At 43.4% G+C, this 19,080-nt stretch overlaps 1 protein-coding gene across 1 annotated transcript in view; it reads right to left on the reverse strand.

Annotated features, from left to right (window-relative positions):
* Positions 1-19,080, reverse strand: part of F2 (coagulation factor II, thrombin) — a 330,337-nt gene that overhangs the window by 289,293 nt on the left and 21,964 nt on the right. Inside the window, exon 2 of the mRNA XM_069623200.1 lies at positions 14,082-14,242. Coding sequence (XP_069479301.1) covers positions 14,082-14,242 — 161 coding nt within the window. The remainder of the gene's footprint in view (positions 1-14,081; positions 14,243-19,080) is intronic.

The following is a 19,080-nucleotide window of genomic DNA, read 5'->3' on the forward strand; positions in this document are numbered from 1 at the left end:
CCAGGGATACACAAGAATCCCTCAGGCTTAAAGTAAGTAAATACTCAAGCCAGCACATTACCTTATCAGTGAAGAAGAGTTCCAGCAAGAAGACTTCGGGAGCGGCAGCCAAAAACCCAGTCATTGAATTCCTTTACCAAGAAGACTGAAGACAAGACGACTCTGGAAGGACTTTTGCAGCAGGAATCATGAAGAAGGCTCTAAACAAGATGTTCTTCACATGGACTACTTAGCACAGAAGAAGAGGATGTCAAAGTAGGGATTGCAGGATCTGCAGCTAAACACCCAGGCACTGCATTCCTTGTCAGGAGAACAGAAGACAGGACCCTGGTGGGGCTTTTTTAGCAGGAATCACCACAGAAGGGTTCAGGCTAGGGTTTATTTGCAGTTAGACGTGGCTCCTTTTCAGGAGCACAGAAGAAGACAGAATATCGCCAGTCGGATTCTTGTCATTTGCAAGGTCCAGCACTCTGGTGAGGGGAATTTATGGACTTCAATCATGCCTATAGGGGATCCAACAGGGTGCCCACGAAGCTTCAGTGAGATTTGGAATTTGGAAGACAGCGCAAAGCCAGGTGGCTCAAGGTCACAGGGTACTGTGGTATTCCAGCCCTGCAAGGTTGCAGCATGAACTGGGATGGCTGAAAATGCAGGTCTTCATGAGTTCAGTGGGTCCCACCAGGCTCTTGGTCGGGGTCATCCATTGCAGGATCCCAAGTCGATTGGAAGTAAGGGCTATAGCAGGCTCCGGTTACACATCAGTCTCTCCGGTGGATTGTTGGTCTCACCTAACAAAATGTAAAAAGGGATCCAAAGATCCTTTCTACCCTTGGGAACTGTAATTCTCACAAGGTTAGCCAGAGAAGGTTAAAAGGGAAGCCCCTAGGGCAGTGATCCCCAACGTGTAGCTTGGGAGCAACATGTTGCTCGCAGCACCCTAAATTGTTGCTCGCCAGTTGCTCTGGGCCATGTTGTGGAGGGCTAGAAGGAGGTGCTGAAGTGATGAGACTTCAGTCGCAGTAGGGCCAGGACAGAGTCCTGGACTGTGCAAGAATGTTGGGCAATGAGTCTGCTGTGGTTCCAGATGACTTATTTTTATATATGCAAGATTTGAGTTCGTTCCCACCATGCAAATTATTTTTTCAGTAAATGTCGTTATTATAGCAGTGTCATTGTTAAAACCCTGTCCTCTTCAGATAATTTGCCCATCTGACAAATGTATTATTGAGCAATATGATTGAAACATGTTTGGTCCCGGTGAAAATGGTCCTATCCTTTGTACAGCTAGTAGGAGCATAATGGGCAAATAAGTGGCATGCATGTTCAACTTACCTTTAATGAACAATTTGCATGCAATGCGATTTGTACAAGTCAGATTTTTGTATGATGCCACCATGCATTATATTTATTCAAAATATACATTTTAGTGTGACCATTATTTATTTTTACACAGTGTCCTACATAGTGGACAAATAGTCATTGTTTGATACTCTGCCCACCTGGCATGTGGATAATGGGCAGATAAGGTAAATGGCATGCCACACATTTCATAATTAATTTGCCCAATATTCAAATCCAATTAAATGACTTAATAAATAAATTAACAAGCCAATTAAGTTACCACCACAACACTCCTCTATGAAGTGGTCATGAAATGCTCGAAGCTTTGTGTAAAATCCCTTTTGGGAAGAGATAAGAAGCTCCAAATCCTTCAGAAAAATATAATTTTTATTCCTACCTACTTTTTCACCAATGAATCAGGCCCCGTGAGCTTTAAAATGCACTACATGACAAAATAATTCTTAGGAGGTAACCTCCAAAGCCCCAGTGTAGTGATCTTTGAAGCCTACCGTGTAGTGACCAGTATTAATCAATATTTATGTAATTGTATTTCTCCATTAATTTAGCAACATTTTTAAAAAAATCCATATTTCATATAATTCACATAGAACAAGCTGAAAGAAACCCAGTTTTAGCATATTTCAACAAGCTATATATAAAAACCCTCATCACAATTAATTATATAAAACATAGCTCCCCTGCATGTCCACGCTTACACAAAAGAGAAACAACCACAAATTAATGGAAAATGAACCAAATCTTCATCAACTCTGATTTTGCAGGCACACTTTGTGCTTCCTCCTGCACACCTTAATTTATTGAGGGGCGGGTACATTCAATTGTACCATTAGCATCAGCCTCCAAAATTCTGGGGGTCTTCTTTCACAGATTTCTCCTTGCCATTTTATGTGTACTAAATCTGCATATAAAGCTAAAGAGGGAAGCCAATTGATATTTTGGACATCTGCCTCGCTCCCTGTTGGACAAGCTCTTGCTTTAAGAGATATTTTGAGTTGACTTAATAAGCCAAATTTAGTTATGTCCCCCCACCCCCATCCAAATGGACAGTGCTTTACAACACTGCGTGCCTCTGTACCACAAGTCTTTTTCTTTTCCAGGGAAGGCTGCAATCGCACTTACACCGAAATTCCCTCTATGATTAGCAGAAACCCCAGATATGCGTTTCAAAAATGTTTACAAAATCTTAAGTGGCCTGACACCTTCAAACTGAACACCCCCAATTCATCTCATAAGGCGATATCAGGTGTTTCTGTCTGCATGGAGACTTGCTATTTGGCACAGGAATTTATTTTGCAACCCCTCCAGGACATGACAGTTTGAACCACCCTAGATTTTGCTTCCTTTCATAAAAATAATGGAACACACCGTTGCAATATATTACTCCATGCACTTGTCCAATCAGAATGCTACAAACTTGAAATACAAATTTAAAAAAGCCCATTAATCCTTAATGATGCCCTTTCAACTGCCTTCTTAAAATAATTGACCCAAGCACTGCTCTTAGAGAAGAGTAGGCTCAAATAAAAATGAGACTGGCACCTCCTCTCTACATTCATTTAAACACTAGCTACAAGTTTTCACCCTTTTCCCAAACACCATCATTTTTGTTTTCATCATATTTGTTTGTGACCTGCCAGTGTTAAGTCCGAAACAGCTGTGTCGTCGGCATAAAGAAGCAAGCTATAAAATGAACCCTTGATAGAGGGTGGATTAAGAGAAGTACTAGAATCAATGTCTGAAGGAATAAATTGGGGACAGCTAATATCCCTGCTTTTCACCTTTATTGGTGGAGAAAAACAATGTATAAATCTCCAATATTGCATATCGGACAGATGCTGAGATGTCTGCATATGATAGTTGGATAAGATTTAATAAACCAAAAGAGACCACAATAAAAACCATTAGGGACCACAATAAAATGTAAATTGCGCCACACTATGTTTTCATCAAATAAAAAATGTTTTCTCCAAATCTAAAAAAAGAAAAAATAATCTCCCTTCCTTAACCTGACTGTATTTCTCCATGATGGTGTTCAGAGCAAAGACGTATTCCACTGTACTAAGCCATCCCCTGAAACCCGTTTGAGAGGTCTTAAAGTAAATGTTACTTTTAGTCCACTCCTCCAGTCTGAGCAACAAACATTTTGAGAATATCTTACTGGCAATGTCCAGTAAGGAAATTGCCCTATAACTGTGTGGGGCTGATGGTCCAAGGACTACTTGTCCCAGGAGATGGCATAATGCATGTCTCGACAACTGCATTAAACACAAAACTATTTGGTGTCCTTCAAAAAAAACTCCCATTGTTTAACAATGTAAATCTTTTTTTGTTTGTCTTTTGGCCATTTTCATATGCCATTTTGAAACAATAACTCTTCCAAGCTGTGTACACACCACTCATTAAATCATGGTTCAATTTTCTTTTCTAAATTCTACATTCTGCTTCGAACCATGGGGCATGCCTTTCTATATATAACCTGCACTCCCTGAACCTGGGGACAGATTGCCAACAGCTCTGTCCCGGATAGTTTCAACCAAAGACTAACAAACGGACACTTTCCTTTGTGGGCTCTGAACTGTTTAACAGGTTTAAGAGAATATCTTAATATCTAGTGAATTATTAATTCCTTTCAATGCCTCCTTGTTGAGCTTTAGGCATCACCAATAAGCTGATCTTGTATGCTTAGGAATGTACAATTTGCCACTAAAGATCCCAGAAAATCCCCAGGCAGAATCCTAAAGTACACCTGAAATTCAGTGCTCCATTTGTGACCAATTGTACTGTCCAAACATTTGCACTGTATTATCAAAAAGTATTTTACTCAAGAACCTGAAACCCCCGGTAATGTTTTAGTCCTACTAGATTTTTAACTGGACTTGGTCTTATGTGTATAAAAATGTCCTACTGACCACTCAATTTACTCAGCATTTCCTGTAAACAACCACTTAATGTCAAATGAAGTTAAAGGCCTGATTATTTCTAATTTGTGTTGCAATCATTTTTCTACCAACTAAGCGCTGATATGTTCTTTCAAAAAATTGATGTTGCTCACCATTGTATTTGATATACAAATTTTGCTCAATGCCCTCAAAAGATTGGGGACCTCTTCCCTAGGGCAACCCAGCAACAAGAGGCACTTATTGCTTAAAATGTGTGAAAGTGAATAGCTTTTAAAAGACACTATGGAGAGTCTTTAAAATGACACCCAAAAAAGAGTAAAAGAATCTGTGAGTGTGGAAAAAGGTTCCCACCCACAGAGGTATAAGTAAAATAATCCACCAGTTCAGCAAAATGTTCTGGGGTTGACGCAGGTCAATAGGATTTATCATTATGAAAACTTTACCTTACACCAGTAGTAGCCAATCCCAGTTCCCCGCAGGTTTTTGTAACTGAGATTACAGTATGATGACAGTTATGATAAATGTTGAATATATAAAGCATGTTTTTATGTAACCAGCGAGAGAGCCAAGAATTCAATGCTTGTATGCTGCCCGTGATTTATTTTGATGATATAAAGCTGGATTTTGCCTTGCACTTTGTATATTTCCGTCTTTGAGTCCAGTTGGAGCTGGCTCCAAAACCTCTGTGTAATTTGGGACTTTACAGGCCATTTTAACAAAAGGCTGGCCAAAGTTCCCATCCATTGGGTAAACACAAGGATTTTCAAGGCGAGTGCAAACTCCTCTCATAACCACTTCAGTGGAACATTTGAAGTGACCCACTGGAGGAAAAGCCTTGCTGCTGCTGAGCACTGGGGACCCAATCATCCCTGGTGACCTTCCTGGCTTGGGAGGGCAGAAGACAGACTCACCTTTCCTCAGTGACTCGGTGAAGGACTCCACAGCACCCTGAGGACCAAAGGTGCCTTGGCTCTCTCTGCAATTTCTAGATGCTTTGGCCTGCTGCAAGCACTTCGAGCAACTTTCAGCCTTGCAAAAACCCCAACAGAACAGGCTTTGACACTTTCTCAACTCCAAACCGCTTGGATCTGCTTCGAGCTATGCCAACCCAAACATTGCTGGATCCAGTCAATCCAGCTCGCTACTGAAGCTGAATCTCTGCTTTCCTCACCCGCTAAGCCTTCAAACTAAGCCGGTTCGAACCTTGCCTGCCTGTGCTAAGCTTCTTCGAGCTATATGAGCCATTGCTGCTTGTAAAATTACACCACGTTCTTGCATTCAATCAAGCCAGCTGTCCAACCTGAACACAACTCGCTGGAAAGCGCTCAGAATCCGGGCTCAACACTGTTGAGACCCGTAAAGAAGATAAGAAGGTATATATAAGTGATTCTGTCCACTTGGCCTCATGATATGGATCCTAGTGACATTTATGAACTTACTTTACACCTTCAAGACATATTCTTTTCTACAAGACTAATCACCTACAGACCCCTGTTCTTCAATGCCCTGATTGCCAATTTATCCCAACCTCTGCATTTTCTGTGCATCACATGACGGGGCGGGTTGTTAGTATTTATAATAGCTTCTCTGTCTTTTTAGTTTTACTAAAGTCATATTTTATCGAACCTTTAGCAGACATTTCTTTTATGTTTATACTTACCATTGTCTTTTTGGATGCTTCGATGCTGGTCCACGCCCTCTTGAAGCCTGAAACCTGCCCTCCATCCATACCACCCTAAAGAGCCGAAGTGGGTATATCGTTCAAGTTGTACCTGTTTCCCCTTTATGGTTGAGATGATTTTTGCTCTAGTAGTAGTGTGGGGCTGAGTAGGAGTTTGGAAACTACTACTCATCCCTGTACTCCTGCAGGTAAGCAGTCGTACACAGTGTTAATACATATTACACATGTTAATACATAATCGCTCTGTAAACAACTGAGATATTGGAATTTGCTGACTACATATACCGCTTTCAATATCCGTTGCTGATTTTATTGTTATCTCCATGTACAAACCGATATTTTCATCCTCAAAACTATGGTTTGAGGCCCTGTGCATGTGAACTATATTCAACAGAAATGCATTTCATCCCACTCCATTTAACAGTTGATGTGCATCTGTGAAAAGAGGACAGTTCTACGAAGTGGTAAATGAAGTTCAGTCCCTAATTCTAGCTACATTTAAATAGTGCTGGAAAGGTACTTTAAAAATAAGGTCCGCTTTTACCAGATTTCTCCGAAGTATTATAGGCCAAAGATGGCAATCTTTAACTGGTACCAAGCATGACTGAGTGTACAGCTGCATGCTCCTGTGCCCATAACAATGAGAAAACAGTAGTTCTGTACACATAGAACGATGTGAAAACATTGCTCTCATACCCAGAATGATGATGAAAGATAGCGTCCATGCACATAACAATGAGGAAACACTGTTGACGTGTAATGAGAAGTCATTGCTTCTAAGCCCACTTCATTGGGGGAACATTGCTCCCATGCTCATAACCACGGGGAAACATTGCTTCAATACCCACAATTATGAGGAAAAAATGTTCTCTTACCCTTAGTAATAAGGAAACATTGTTCTCTTAGCCATAGTGATGAGGGAACATTGTCCACTTACCTGTAGTGATGAGGAAACATTGTCCTCTTACCCATAGTGATAAGGAAACATTGTCCTCTTATCGGTAGTGATAAGGAAACAATGTCCTCTTACCCGTAGTGATGAGGAAACATGTCCTCTTCTACGTAGTGATAAGGAAACAATGTCCTCTTACCCATAGTGATGAGGAAACATTGTTCTTTTATCCATATTGATGAGTAAACATTTTCCTCTTACCCATAGTGATAAGGAAACATTGTCCTCTTATCCATAGTGATAAGGAAACAATGTCCTCTTACCCGTAGTGATGAGGAAACATTGTCCTCTTACCCATAGTGATAAGGAAATATTGTCCTCTTATCCGTAGTGATAAGGAAACAATGTCCTCTTATCCGTAGTGATAAGGAAACAATGTCCTCTTACCCGTAGTGATGAGGAAACATTGTTCTTTTATCCATATTGATGAGCAAACATTGTCCTCTTACCCATAGTGATAAAGAAACATTGTTCTCTTATCTGTAGTGATAAGGAAACAATGCCCTCTTATCCATATTGATGAGGAAACAGTGTTCTCTTACCTGTAGTGATACGGAAACATTGTTCTCTTATCCATAGTGATGAGGAAATAATGTCCTCTTACCCATAGTGATGAGGAAACATTGTCCTCTTATCCATAGTGATAAGGAAACATTGTCCTCTTATCCGTAGTGATAAGGAAACAATTTCCTCTTACCCATAGTGATGAGGAAACATTGTTCGTTTATCCATATTGATGAGCATACATTGTCCTCTTACCCATAGTGATAGGGAAACATTGTCCTCTTATCTGTTGTGATAAGGAAACATTGTTCTTTTACCCATATTGATGAGGAAACAGTGTTCTCTTACCTGTAGTGATAAGGAAACATTGTTCTCTTATCCATAGTGATGAGGAAACGTTGTCCTCTTACCCATAGGGATGAGGAAACATTGTCCTCTTACCCATAGTGATAAGGAAACATTGTCCTCTTATCCGTAGTGATAAGGAAACAATGTCCTCTTACCCGTAGCGATGATGATACATTGTTCTTTTATCCATATTGATGAGCAAACATTGTTCTCTTACCCATAGTGATAAGGAAACATTGTCCTCTTATCCATAGTGACAAGGAAACAATGGCCTCTTACCCGTAGTGATGAGGAAACAGTGTTCTCTTACCCTTAGTGATGAGGAAACATTGTTCTTTTATCCATATTGATGAGCAAACATTGTTCTCTTACCCATACTGATAAGGAAACATTGTTCTCTTATCCGTAGTGATAAGGAAACAATGTCTTCTTATCCATAGTGATAAGGAAACAATGTCCTCTTACCCGTAGTGATGAGGAAACATTGTCCTCTTACCCGTAGTGATGAGGAAACATGTCCTCTTATCCGTAGTGATAAGGAAACAATGTCTTCTTACCCGTAGTGATGAGGAAACATTGTTCTTTTATCCATATTGATGAGCAAACATTGTCCTCTTACCCATAGTGATAAAGAAACATTGTTCTCTTATCTGTAGTGATAAGGAAACAATGTCCTCTTATCCACATTGATGAGGAAACAGTGTTCTCTTACTTGTAGTGATAAGGAAACAATGTCTTCTTACCCGTAGTGATGAGGAAACATTGTTCTTTTATCCATATTGGTGAGCAAACATTGTCCTCTTACCCATAGTGATAAAGAAACATTGTTCTCTTATCTGTAGTGATGAGGAAACATTGTCCTCTTACCCATAGTGATGAGGAAACATTGTCCTCTTACCCATAGTGATAAGGAAATATTGTCCTCTTATCCGTAGTGATAAGGAAACAATTTCCTCTTACCCGTAGTGATGAGGAAACATTGTTCGTTTATCCATATTGATGAGCATACATTGTCCTCTTACCCGTAGTGATAAGGAAACATTGTCCCCTTATCTGTTGTGATAAGGAAACAATGTCCTCTTACCCGTAGTGATGAGGATACATTGTTCTTTTATCCATATTGATGAGCAAACATTGTCCTCTTACCCATAGTGATAAGGAAACATTGTTCTCTTATCTGTAGTGATGAGGAAACATTGTTCTTTTACCCATATTGATGAGGAAACAGTGTTCTCTTACCTGTAGTGATAAGGAAACAATGTCTTCTTACCCGTAGTGATGAGCAAACATTGTTCTCTTACCCATAGTGATAAGGAAACATTGTCCTCTTATCCATAGTGATAAGGAAACAATGGCCTCTTACCCGTAGTGATGAGGAAACATTGTTCTTTTATCAATATTGATGAGCAAACATTGTTCTCTTACCCATAGTAAAAAGGAAACACTGTCCTCTTATCCATAGTGATAAGGAAACAATGGCCTCTTACCCGTAGTGATGAGGAAACATTGTTCTTTTATCCAAATTGATGAGGAAACAGTGTTCTCTTACCCTTAGTGATGAGGAAACATTGTTCTTTTATCCATATTGATGAGCAAACATTGTTCTCTTACCTATACTGATAACGGAACATTGTCCTCTTATCCGTAGTGATAAGGAAACAATGTCTTCTTACCTGTAGTGATAAGGAAACATTGTTCTCTTATCCATAGTGATGAGGAAACACTGTCCTCTTACCCATAGTGATGAGGAAACATTGTCCTCTTACCGGTAGCGATAAGGAAATATTGTTCTCTTATCCGTAGTGATGAGGAAACATTGTTCTCTTACCCGTAGTGATATGGAAACATTGCCCTCTTATCCATACTGATGAGGAAACATTGTCCTCTTACCCATAGTGATAAGGAAACATTGTCCTCTTACCCTCAGTTATGAGGAAACATTGCTCCAATTTGGCGAGGAAACACTGCTTCCATACTTCTAGTTGAATAAAAATGATAAAGCATTGCTCCCATAACATGGAGCAAAATGTGTCCCTGTGCTCCTAACAGTGAGGAAAGAAAACATTGCTCCAATAATTATACATGGGAAGAAACACAGCCAACATACTGATAACGAGAAAGCATTGCTCTTGTACCCTTACAAATTAAACATTGCTCCCATAACAATGAGTAACTATTGCTCCCATAACACAGAGTTAAATGTTATCCTGTTCTCAAAACAATGAGGAAACACTGCTCCAATAGCTTACCTTCGAAGAAACACTGCCAATGTACTGATAACAATGAAGAAACATTACTCCTGTACCCATAATAAGGAAACATTACTCCTGATCCCATAATAAGGAAACATTGCTCCCATAACGATACCGAAACATTGCTTCCATGCTCATAGCAACGAGGAAGCAATTACTCCATGGTTCCTGATCCAGATGACTCCCACAAAAGTCTCTGTTGTAGCTACAGACTCGATAACCGTGGCGTTCATCTCATTTGTGATCTCAGACATCAAGACCACATCACACAGCTCTGAACATCTTGCAATGGTGGCAGCTACAGTAAAGGGCTTGATTCAAGAGAGAGAAACTGGAGAATAAAATCCTGCATGGACACACGGCTGCATGGCACTTTCTCTAGATTACTTCAACTCCAGCAATCACCTACACACGTGTGGTTGGTAACTCAAAACCAACTCCTCTTATGCATGCTATGATTCCGAAAAAACTCTTGAAGGCCCTCTCTCAGACTGACATCCTCAGATTATAGAGACTTATAGCCCACATGTATCTCTCTACTTATGAAGTTGACTCTCACATTCGGCTGAGCTGCCCACGACTCACAAGACTACATGCTCAGCTTCAGCCTTTACCCTGAACCCGTGCTTAATTTGTAAAAAAAATAAGTGCCAGGGCCCAAAAAATCTTGGCCCCCTAATGCCGGGGCTGGGACCGGCGGGCGCCGCCCACAATGCGGGCCTCACGTCCCGGGCCGGTTCAGTGCTAGACCTAGATTGGCCCACCACCAGCCCATCACATTGCTGCTGCTGCTCCATGTCACATGTTTGGCGCTGCAGCAACTGCTGACACAGTCTAGTAGTGGGATGGATGCGGAAGGACCACACATATCTATCTTTGTTTATTTCACAACTTATTTTATTACATGTTTTAAATCACTGAAAGTACTGTGGGATTAACTAGATTTTTCAGGTTGGCATTAACTTGCATTCTGGGAGTTATAGTTTAACATTAAATCCACAACAATATTCTTTTGGCTTAAGATTTCGCTATAATGATTTACATGCTGTCATGTGGCTTTAATTAGAAATGTGCGTTTTTTGTAAGTAAACTCTACAAGACATTATTACTTTAGGCATTGAAATACAACGATTTGAGCCAAGGTTTGTGATCCTGGTCAGACCCCTTCGCCCCTCGACATCCCCTGCTATGACCTGGGATATGGCTACTGACCACTACATGTCTGTTCTATGTAGGTTTCCTATTCATATTGAAGTGGAGGTTATGTTCAGGATTACCCTCAGATCTTCTGACTCAGCGCCCGTAGTGCCGCCTTGCACATAACAAGCAGGACAGGCACCATGCACACTTCACCTCCTGACAATAAAGGCCCCGCTTTTACGCAGAAGTTAAAGGGGGAAGTTATACAGAAACTACAGCATCTGGGCATTTGATTGGCAGCTCCATAAGCAATCCAATGAAATCTATGCCTCCTAATTACCTACAATTATTTTAGCTGCCACAAGTGTTCCAGTGTTTCCCCCTGCTGACTAGTAGCTTGTGTAACATCTTCTTTCTGCTTTGCACTCAGTTTCCTTATGGGCCCATCGATTTACATGTTAGATTGTCACAGAGAGCCAGGTCAGCTTCACCCGGCCTGAACCCGTATGGATGGCATCTAAGAGCGACTGCAATACACCTCATCTAGTGTTGGCTTCCTGAGGTCTCATGCTCCCTGCCAGGCTGCCCCATAATCCAGGGTATATGTAGAGGGGCCCATGCAGAAGACAGCCACCTTGCCCTTGTTGTTTTCAGTCACTCAAAATATCTAGTGTTTTCGCTGATCCTACTATTGGGTCCTGGGTGCAGGAGATGCCCACTTGGTAGAATTGAGCACTACATACGGTGAATCCCAAATAAATAAAAACTAATAATAAAGACACATTTTGATCTTAGGATGATGACCAAACTATGAAAATAGGGAAACGGTGCTCCCATACCAACAACGATAAGGACATGTTGGCCCGCACTAAAACTCTGGCGGTAGCCGTACCCTTACTAAGGGCACGGCTGCCGCCGGAGTTGTTGTTTGACTGGCACCCGCGAAGGTGCAATACCCTGGTCATGCCGAGTTTGGCGGACCCGGTAATTGGCCATTTGCGGGTGCCGTTTTGGCCAGCCTCCCAATCTCCATAGGGCAGAATCGGAGTGGGGAGCATGGTTGCACTGGCACCGTTAATAACGGTGCCGGTGCCGGTGCAATCATGTGTTCTGCTCGCGGGTGCCGGTATGCACGCCTAGTCAGAGCAGGCGTGCAGTCCAGCACACGCAAGCAGAACTCGTAGTGTGGTGGAGAGGTAACAACGGCGCCAGTAGCACTACCGGCGCTGTTGTTGCCTTTCCGCAGCACTCATAATGAGGCCCATTGATTCTAGAAGGATGATTCAGCACTGATCCCAAGCAACATGACTATTTTACCCATAATGACATAGCTATTTTGCTCACCAGTGCTCGCTTAGGCATACACGCTATAGAAACAAAGAAATATAAATAAATAATAATGATGACGAACTATCGCTTTCATCTTCATTTCAAAAATGAAATGTTTGTCTAGCAATCAGGGAACATCGGTACTATATTATGTGAGGAAACAGTGCTCCCATGCACTTAGCGTCGAGTAAACATTACTCCTCTAACAATGAGCAAACACTGCTCCCATAATCGTGCCCATTGCTCCTGTACTGTAAGGAAACCAGGCCACTATATCAATAACAATTAAAGAATATTGCTATGTACATTGATGACGAAACATTTGATACCATGCGATTTCCAGTAAGATCAGGGAACATGACTCCAGTAAGATGAAGGAACATGACTGCTATTCTGTTAATGGTGAGGGAATATTGCACCCATAACTGCGAAGAAATGCTGCTAACATGTACATAATGACGAGGAGACCTTTCTCCTACAACCATGAGGAAAGGATTACTCCTTTGATTGGGGGGAAATATTGCTCCCATAAGGAGACATTGCCACCAGATACCTGTACCCATGGGATGAGCAAACATTGCTCCCTTGACGGTGAGCAAAGTGCTTCAGCGCCTGCACAAGGGTTGCGCCCTTGCCACCCGTAGAGATAAGGAAACGTTGCTCCTGTACCCACAACAATGAGAAAAAAACTGCTCCCATAGATACGGGACGCATTTCTCACAGTGGCCTGGGATCCCAGTGATAAGCAAATTAAGGTATGGAAGATGTTTGGGAAGTTCACATCCGCCATTTTGAATGGACGTCTTTAGGGCTACTATGGAAACACATCCAGTTGCAGGTGCTTGATTTGCAGGAGGCGTCAGGTTATTAATACAAGTCCACCGATGTTGGGAAAAGAGAACTCTAACGGTTAGATTGATACTACCAGGAAGATATTAATTAAATAGACACAGCATTAGATGGAACCTCTGGTAAAAAAGTAAGGTCAATTCCACATGTTCACTAATTTGTAGAACTCTTACAATACCTTTTGATGCATTCTCCCTGCACACGATGAACAGGCCACCATAGTGGTTTCTTTCTCCAAATATTCCCATTCTGTAATTACTCCCCTAGCAACAGCTCTGAGCACTAGCAATTCACCATGCACTGTTTCCACAGCCCAGTGAATGCTCCATCCCTAGGCCTCTGCTTGGTAGGGTGACTGTATTAGATTGTCTAGTGGTGGTCTTGAGGGTCCCTTGAGGTAGAACCCCAAGTTCCCACTGTGTGTGTATGTTATGCAAATAAACATTGAATGGTTTTATGAAAGCACCGTGATAGGTCAGGCCTTTAAGCACCATCTGATTCTGTAAGTCTACCTGACCAAGCATTACCCCTTTTGATAGGAAACATAAGCCCTCTTGTCCTGCAACCTTTGACATTTAAGTACCCTGTCTCATGCAGTAGGTGGTCACAGCATTCAGAATAAGTTAACACAGTTACATTCAATTATTTTCAAATTCCCAATCATATTTCAGATAACAGGATGGGGTAAACCTTCCTCAGTCCCTGTACAGGTAGGCTTCAGGTGGACCACTCAGGTTCCTCGCTGCCATCACATTCACACTTACTGTTTTTTGCTGATCGTCCGTGATCTCAAAGGCTTCCTCGTAGCTGCAGATCTCCTCCATACATTCTCGCTCCATATTTCCAGCCTTCACTTCCTCAAAAAGTTGATTGGCTCGCCGCGAACGGTGAAGAACTAACTGCGCCTGATGCCCATCAAGGAACACTGTGGCAGGGAAAACAAAAGTCCACATAAGGAACTGCATAGGCCAAACGTCGCCAACATCTGTAGGAAAAACATTGACTGCAAACCAATCACTGTACTGTTCTGCTGCCCTTTGGCCCTCCTTGTTCAGTTTTGTATATGTCATCCTTTCCTGCCAAACCCAACACCCTTTCCTGTACATCACGTCTTCTCCTGCATCTCGCATCCCCGCCTCTCGCAATATCCTCTTGTGCCCATCATAAAATCCTCACGTCTGTCGCAGCAGCTTCTCCTATCCATTGCAACATCCTCTTCTGCCCACTACAACACCATCTCCTGTTCAGCACAACATCCTCTTCTGTCCATCATGGCTTCTTCTCATGTGTATTACAACATCCTCGTCTGCCCATCACACAAACGTATCCTATTCATCACAACATCCTCGTTTGCCCACCACATCATCTCCTGTTCAACACAACATGCTCTTTAATATATCACAATATCCTCTGTTGTTCTTTACACTGGCACCCCCCCTTCTCCCTTCCCCCTGCACATTATGTCGCAGCACTTGCAGGATCTGAATGACACAAGGCCTAGTAAGATCGTTTGCCTTGTCATACCTCTGTCTTCCCTCCCTTGTCTTGTCGCGCCTAGAAACACATGTGTACAGGCGTGTTATAAATGACGTATCATATCATATCCTCTTGTGTTCTTTACGGCAGCCTCTCCTCTACATCATAGCATCCTCCATTGATTTCCATTACATAATTTACTATATATGACGGCACTCTCGCATATTTATCACATCTTCCACACCTGCCCACTCTTAACAACCTCTCCTTTACATCAGTGCAACCTCTCCTTTATCAAAACATATCCACCTGTCTCATGATATCCAGTCTTTCTACTGATTTTATTTAACCGCAACTGTTTTACCCATTTTTTGCCGTGAAAATGAAAGGAGTGGTTTGGGTGAGGCAATATGGTATGGGTAGAGGGTGGGGGGCGAGTGGTAGGCAGGTGTAGGGAGTGGTTGGTGTGAAGGGAAGCTGCGTGGGGTCCCCCCTTTATTTTCGTGCAAAAAACAGTAAAACAAGGTCACCAAAAATATACCACATTGAAAAAGCGGGGGTAAAAACACATAGAACCCTGCCTCCTCACAAGCCCCTAGGGACCATGGGAATTTACCTTATTTCACCTCACCCATCGTCCTTTATCTCCATGTAGAATTTAGAGGGACCACGGTTGCAAATGTGCAAATGGCCTAAAGGGGAGGTGAGGGGGGGCAAGAGAAGTTTTTCCCCCCAGGGTCATTTTGGGCGCTGCACAGGCCAGTGCGTGCAGAGCGCCCCGGGGTATATATAGGGGGCAGGGAAGGTTCAGGAGCAGGCGACAGTTGGGACGAGCGTTTGTCCAGGTCGACTGCTCCCGTGCCTTCCCTGCGTCTGGGCCTAATTCTATGGCACGACAAGGAGGCTCATATTATGCCAACAATCTTTACTACTGATATAAAATAGCAGCAAGAAAAAAATGTTTGTTTAACATTTACTTTTTTCATTTATAACAAGAAAAACACAAAGTTCAAAGAACACATTGGAAACTCCCAATCCAAGATGGGGCTAGCCCATAGTCCAACATCCAATCAGGATGAACCCACACCCATAGATGTCCTTTCCTCTAACGGCAACTCCTCTTTCTTTGCTGCTGACGCAACAAGATAAGTCCTTGATACGCTCTCGTCCTTTTCTTTAATGTGGAGGAGTTTAGTGTTATAGTGTTACAGTGTTACTTGTTCCCTATTGTTAAGTGCTTTGTACTTTTTTACGCTCGCTTGTTCGAGCGTTCTTTGGGTTTAGGAGCCGCTCGGCATGAGGCTTTCGTCCGCCTCTGTCACGCCTTGAGTCGGCCCCTTTGTACGGCCTGCCCGCCTCCCGCCCCTCCTTCCCCGACATTACTATCCAGCCTCGCCTGCTCGGCGAGGGGTGTGCCGCCAAGCGCTGCTCGCGCCTCCTTCCAGCTGGGCATTGTTCACGCCTGCTCGGCGCGTGTGCATTTATTTCTTTCTGTGTTTCCTCTCCGCTCGCTTCCGAGCGTTCTAGAACGAAGTGGCGTAGTCCCGCTTCTGGTGACAGAAGCTCTCCTTGAAGCGTTCGCCTGCTCGGCGTTGCTTGACTTCGTTATTGTTATTTTTCTCTCACTTTGTACCGCGTTGCACACGCGTGTTTGTGAGGGCTTTGCCTTCATTTTTTGAATTGCGTCTGTTCTACAGGTTTTTCCAGCACCAGTTGATAGTTGGCATATGTGTTTACACATTATAGCGTTCCACTTAAATTAAGTGGAGGTTTTTTGTCAGACCTGCTAGGTCCTTCCTTTTAGTCACAGTGCACTTCGGGGTGTGACTGGGTGTTTTTTCATATATATGTTTTTCTTACATTTTCCCTTTTCATAATGCAGTCTACAAAGGGATCTGAAGGGGTGCCTTATGTGGATGCGTGTACCCAGGTCAGGGTTGCTTCGAATAAAACAGACAAGCCCAGTGAAGAAGGGGTTATGAGAGGGTTTGGGGACCCTTCAGTAGCTCCTCCTCCTTCAGTCTCTAGAGCAATAAGGGAGTCTATGGATTGGTCTCTGGGGAATTTAAATTCTACCCTTGCCTCAGTCTTTGACAGGCTCATAAATAAAATTTCGGATTTCCATCCGGGCCCTGTGCAGGGTCCCTCGATAGCCCCCAGGAAGTGCACTTCAAAAACCAAGCATTTGCAAGGGCAATCTAGCCCGGTTTTAAGCTCTTCTTCCCTGGGTTCCCCGGTTAGGACCTTCAAACGTACGTTTGGTAAGGGGGTGTCCCAGACTTCTACCCCTATTAGAGTGGGGTCTTCCCCGTTGTCATCCCCTGAGTCCTCAGAGGATTTTGATTCCCTTCCTAAGAGGAGGAAAAGAAAAGTAGCCGCGCCAGATGTGTCACAACCTGTTAGGGAACAGTTGTTAGATGGCAGTGGTGTTCCGTTCTTTGACCCCTCTCTAATACAACATCCACGCTCAGCGGAGTGGCGTCCATCAGAGGCGGTATCCTCTTTCCTTCATCCTTGGGTTAGGAGGGCTCTCCCCAATGAGGATAGGAGTAAGCTGCGCTCAGAATGCCCCTGTTCCGTCATCCTGGATAAGGTGGCGATAACCCCCAGTATTGATCAGTCCATGTTGGCCTTTCTTTCCCAAAGGGGTAAAGATCCTAAAAAGGGGGTGGATGGGGCTCTTAAGACCTGTCAGGATAAACTCCTGGATGTATTGGGGCCCTTGACCCAAATTTTCGAACTGGCAGAGGAAGCGGCTGTTCATGAGTCACAAATGGATATTGAAGCACTCAGAGGCTGGGTTCAGCATTCAATTTGGCTGCTCGGCAATGCTAACTCATGTATTTCTAAGGAGAGGCGCAAGGCACTACTAAGGCGCATTGATCCCAAACTTCAGGATATGGCGGAGGGGGAGGCTGGTCCCAAAGCCCAAGGGAACCTCTTTGGAGACAAGTTTTTAAAGGACCTGTCAGCTTACGTCCATACTTTCACAGCCTTGGACAAGGCCCAGACGAATATTAGAAAGGTTTTTGCACCACAAATTTTTGACTTGACAGAGCCGGAAGAGGAAGAGTCCGCTCCTCTGGCCGTTCCTCCTTCAGGGGCTCTGCCAGACCTCAGCAATACGCCTCTAGGGGGGCCCATCATTCATCCTCTGCTAGAGGTGCGCAGACCTTCTATCCCCAAAGATGAAATCAATGGAGAGGTCGGAATGGCAGAGGTTCCGGTAGAGCGCGATCCGCTCCAGGTATTGAATCGTCTCGTAAGGTTTTCTTCCCACAGAGGTTTGGGGGTCAGGTTGGTGCGATTTTTTCAGCATTGGAAAAATCTTACAGCAGATCCTTGGGTCTTACAGACAGTGCAGGGGTTTCAGATAGAGTTCTACTCCCCTCCGTGTCAGCTTTTTCTCCCTCCACCTCTGGTGTTCAATCAGGAAAAGCAAAAACTGGTGGATGCGGAAATTCAGGATCTGATTTTCAAGGGTGCGGTGGACCCAGCCACATTCAGAGCTTCCCAGTTCCTCAGTATGATTTTTCTGGTCCCAAAGCCCGACGAGGGTTTCCGTCCGGTGATAAACCTCAAGGCTCTCAACGCCTTTGTGGTTTACCATCACTTCAAAATGGAGGGTATTCATCTTCTGAGAGATATTCTGCTTCCTGGGGATTGGATTGTAAAACTGGATCTCAAGGATGCATATCTGGTAGTCCCTGTGTTTCCCCCTCATCAGGAGTTCCTTCAGTTTCACTGGGGGGGGGGTCGCCTTTGGCAATTCGCCTCTCTCCCGTTCGGCATATCATCAGCCCCGTGGTGTTACACCAAACTAATGAAGCCGGTGATGGCTTTTCTCAGGTCGAAGGGGGTCAGGAGCATCATTTATCTGGACGATATTCTCCTCTTAGCTTAGGATCTCCAAGTCCTTCAGGACCAGTTAGATCTCACAATCTCCCTGTTGCAAGATCTAGGGTTTGTTCTAAATGCAAGGAAGTCCATTGTTTGTCCTACTCATTGCATCCAATTTCTGGGCTTCGATATCGATTCCAAAGAGTGCATCCTTCTTCTCCCGGACTCCAGGCTTTTGAAGATTCGGAAAGAGATCCGCCTCATTCTCAGACTGGGGGTGGTTTCCCTTCGTCAGTTAGCAAGGGTAGTAGGGATGTTATCAGCATCTATTCAGGCGATTTTCCCAGCTCCTCTGCATTACAGGGCGCTTCAGCACCTCAAGGGAAGACACCTGCGCAAGAGCCTGTCTTATGCTCAGAGGGTAAAACTGGATCCGGAAGCCAGATT

The sequence above is a fragment of the Ambystoma mexicanum genome, chromosome 11, assembly GCF_040938575.1.
Source record: "Ambystoma mexicanum isolate Mex_15411 chromosome 11, UKY_AmexF1_1, whole genome shotgun sequence".
NCBI classification, from domain to species: Eukaryota; Metazoa; Chordata; class Amphibia; order Caudata; family Ambystomatidae; genus Ambystoma; species Ambystoma mexicanum.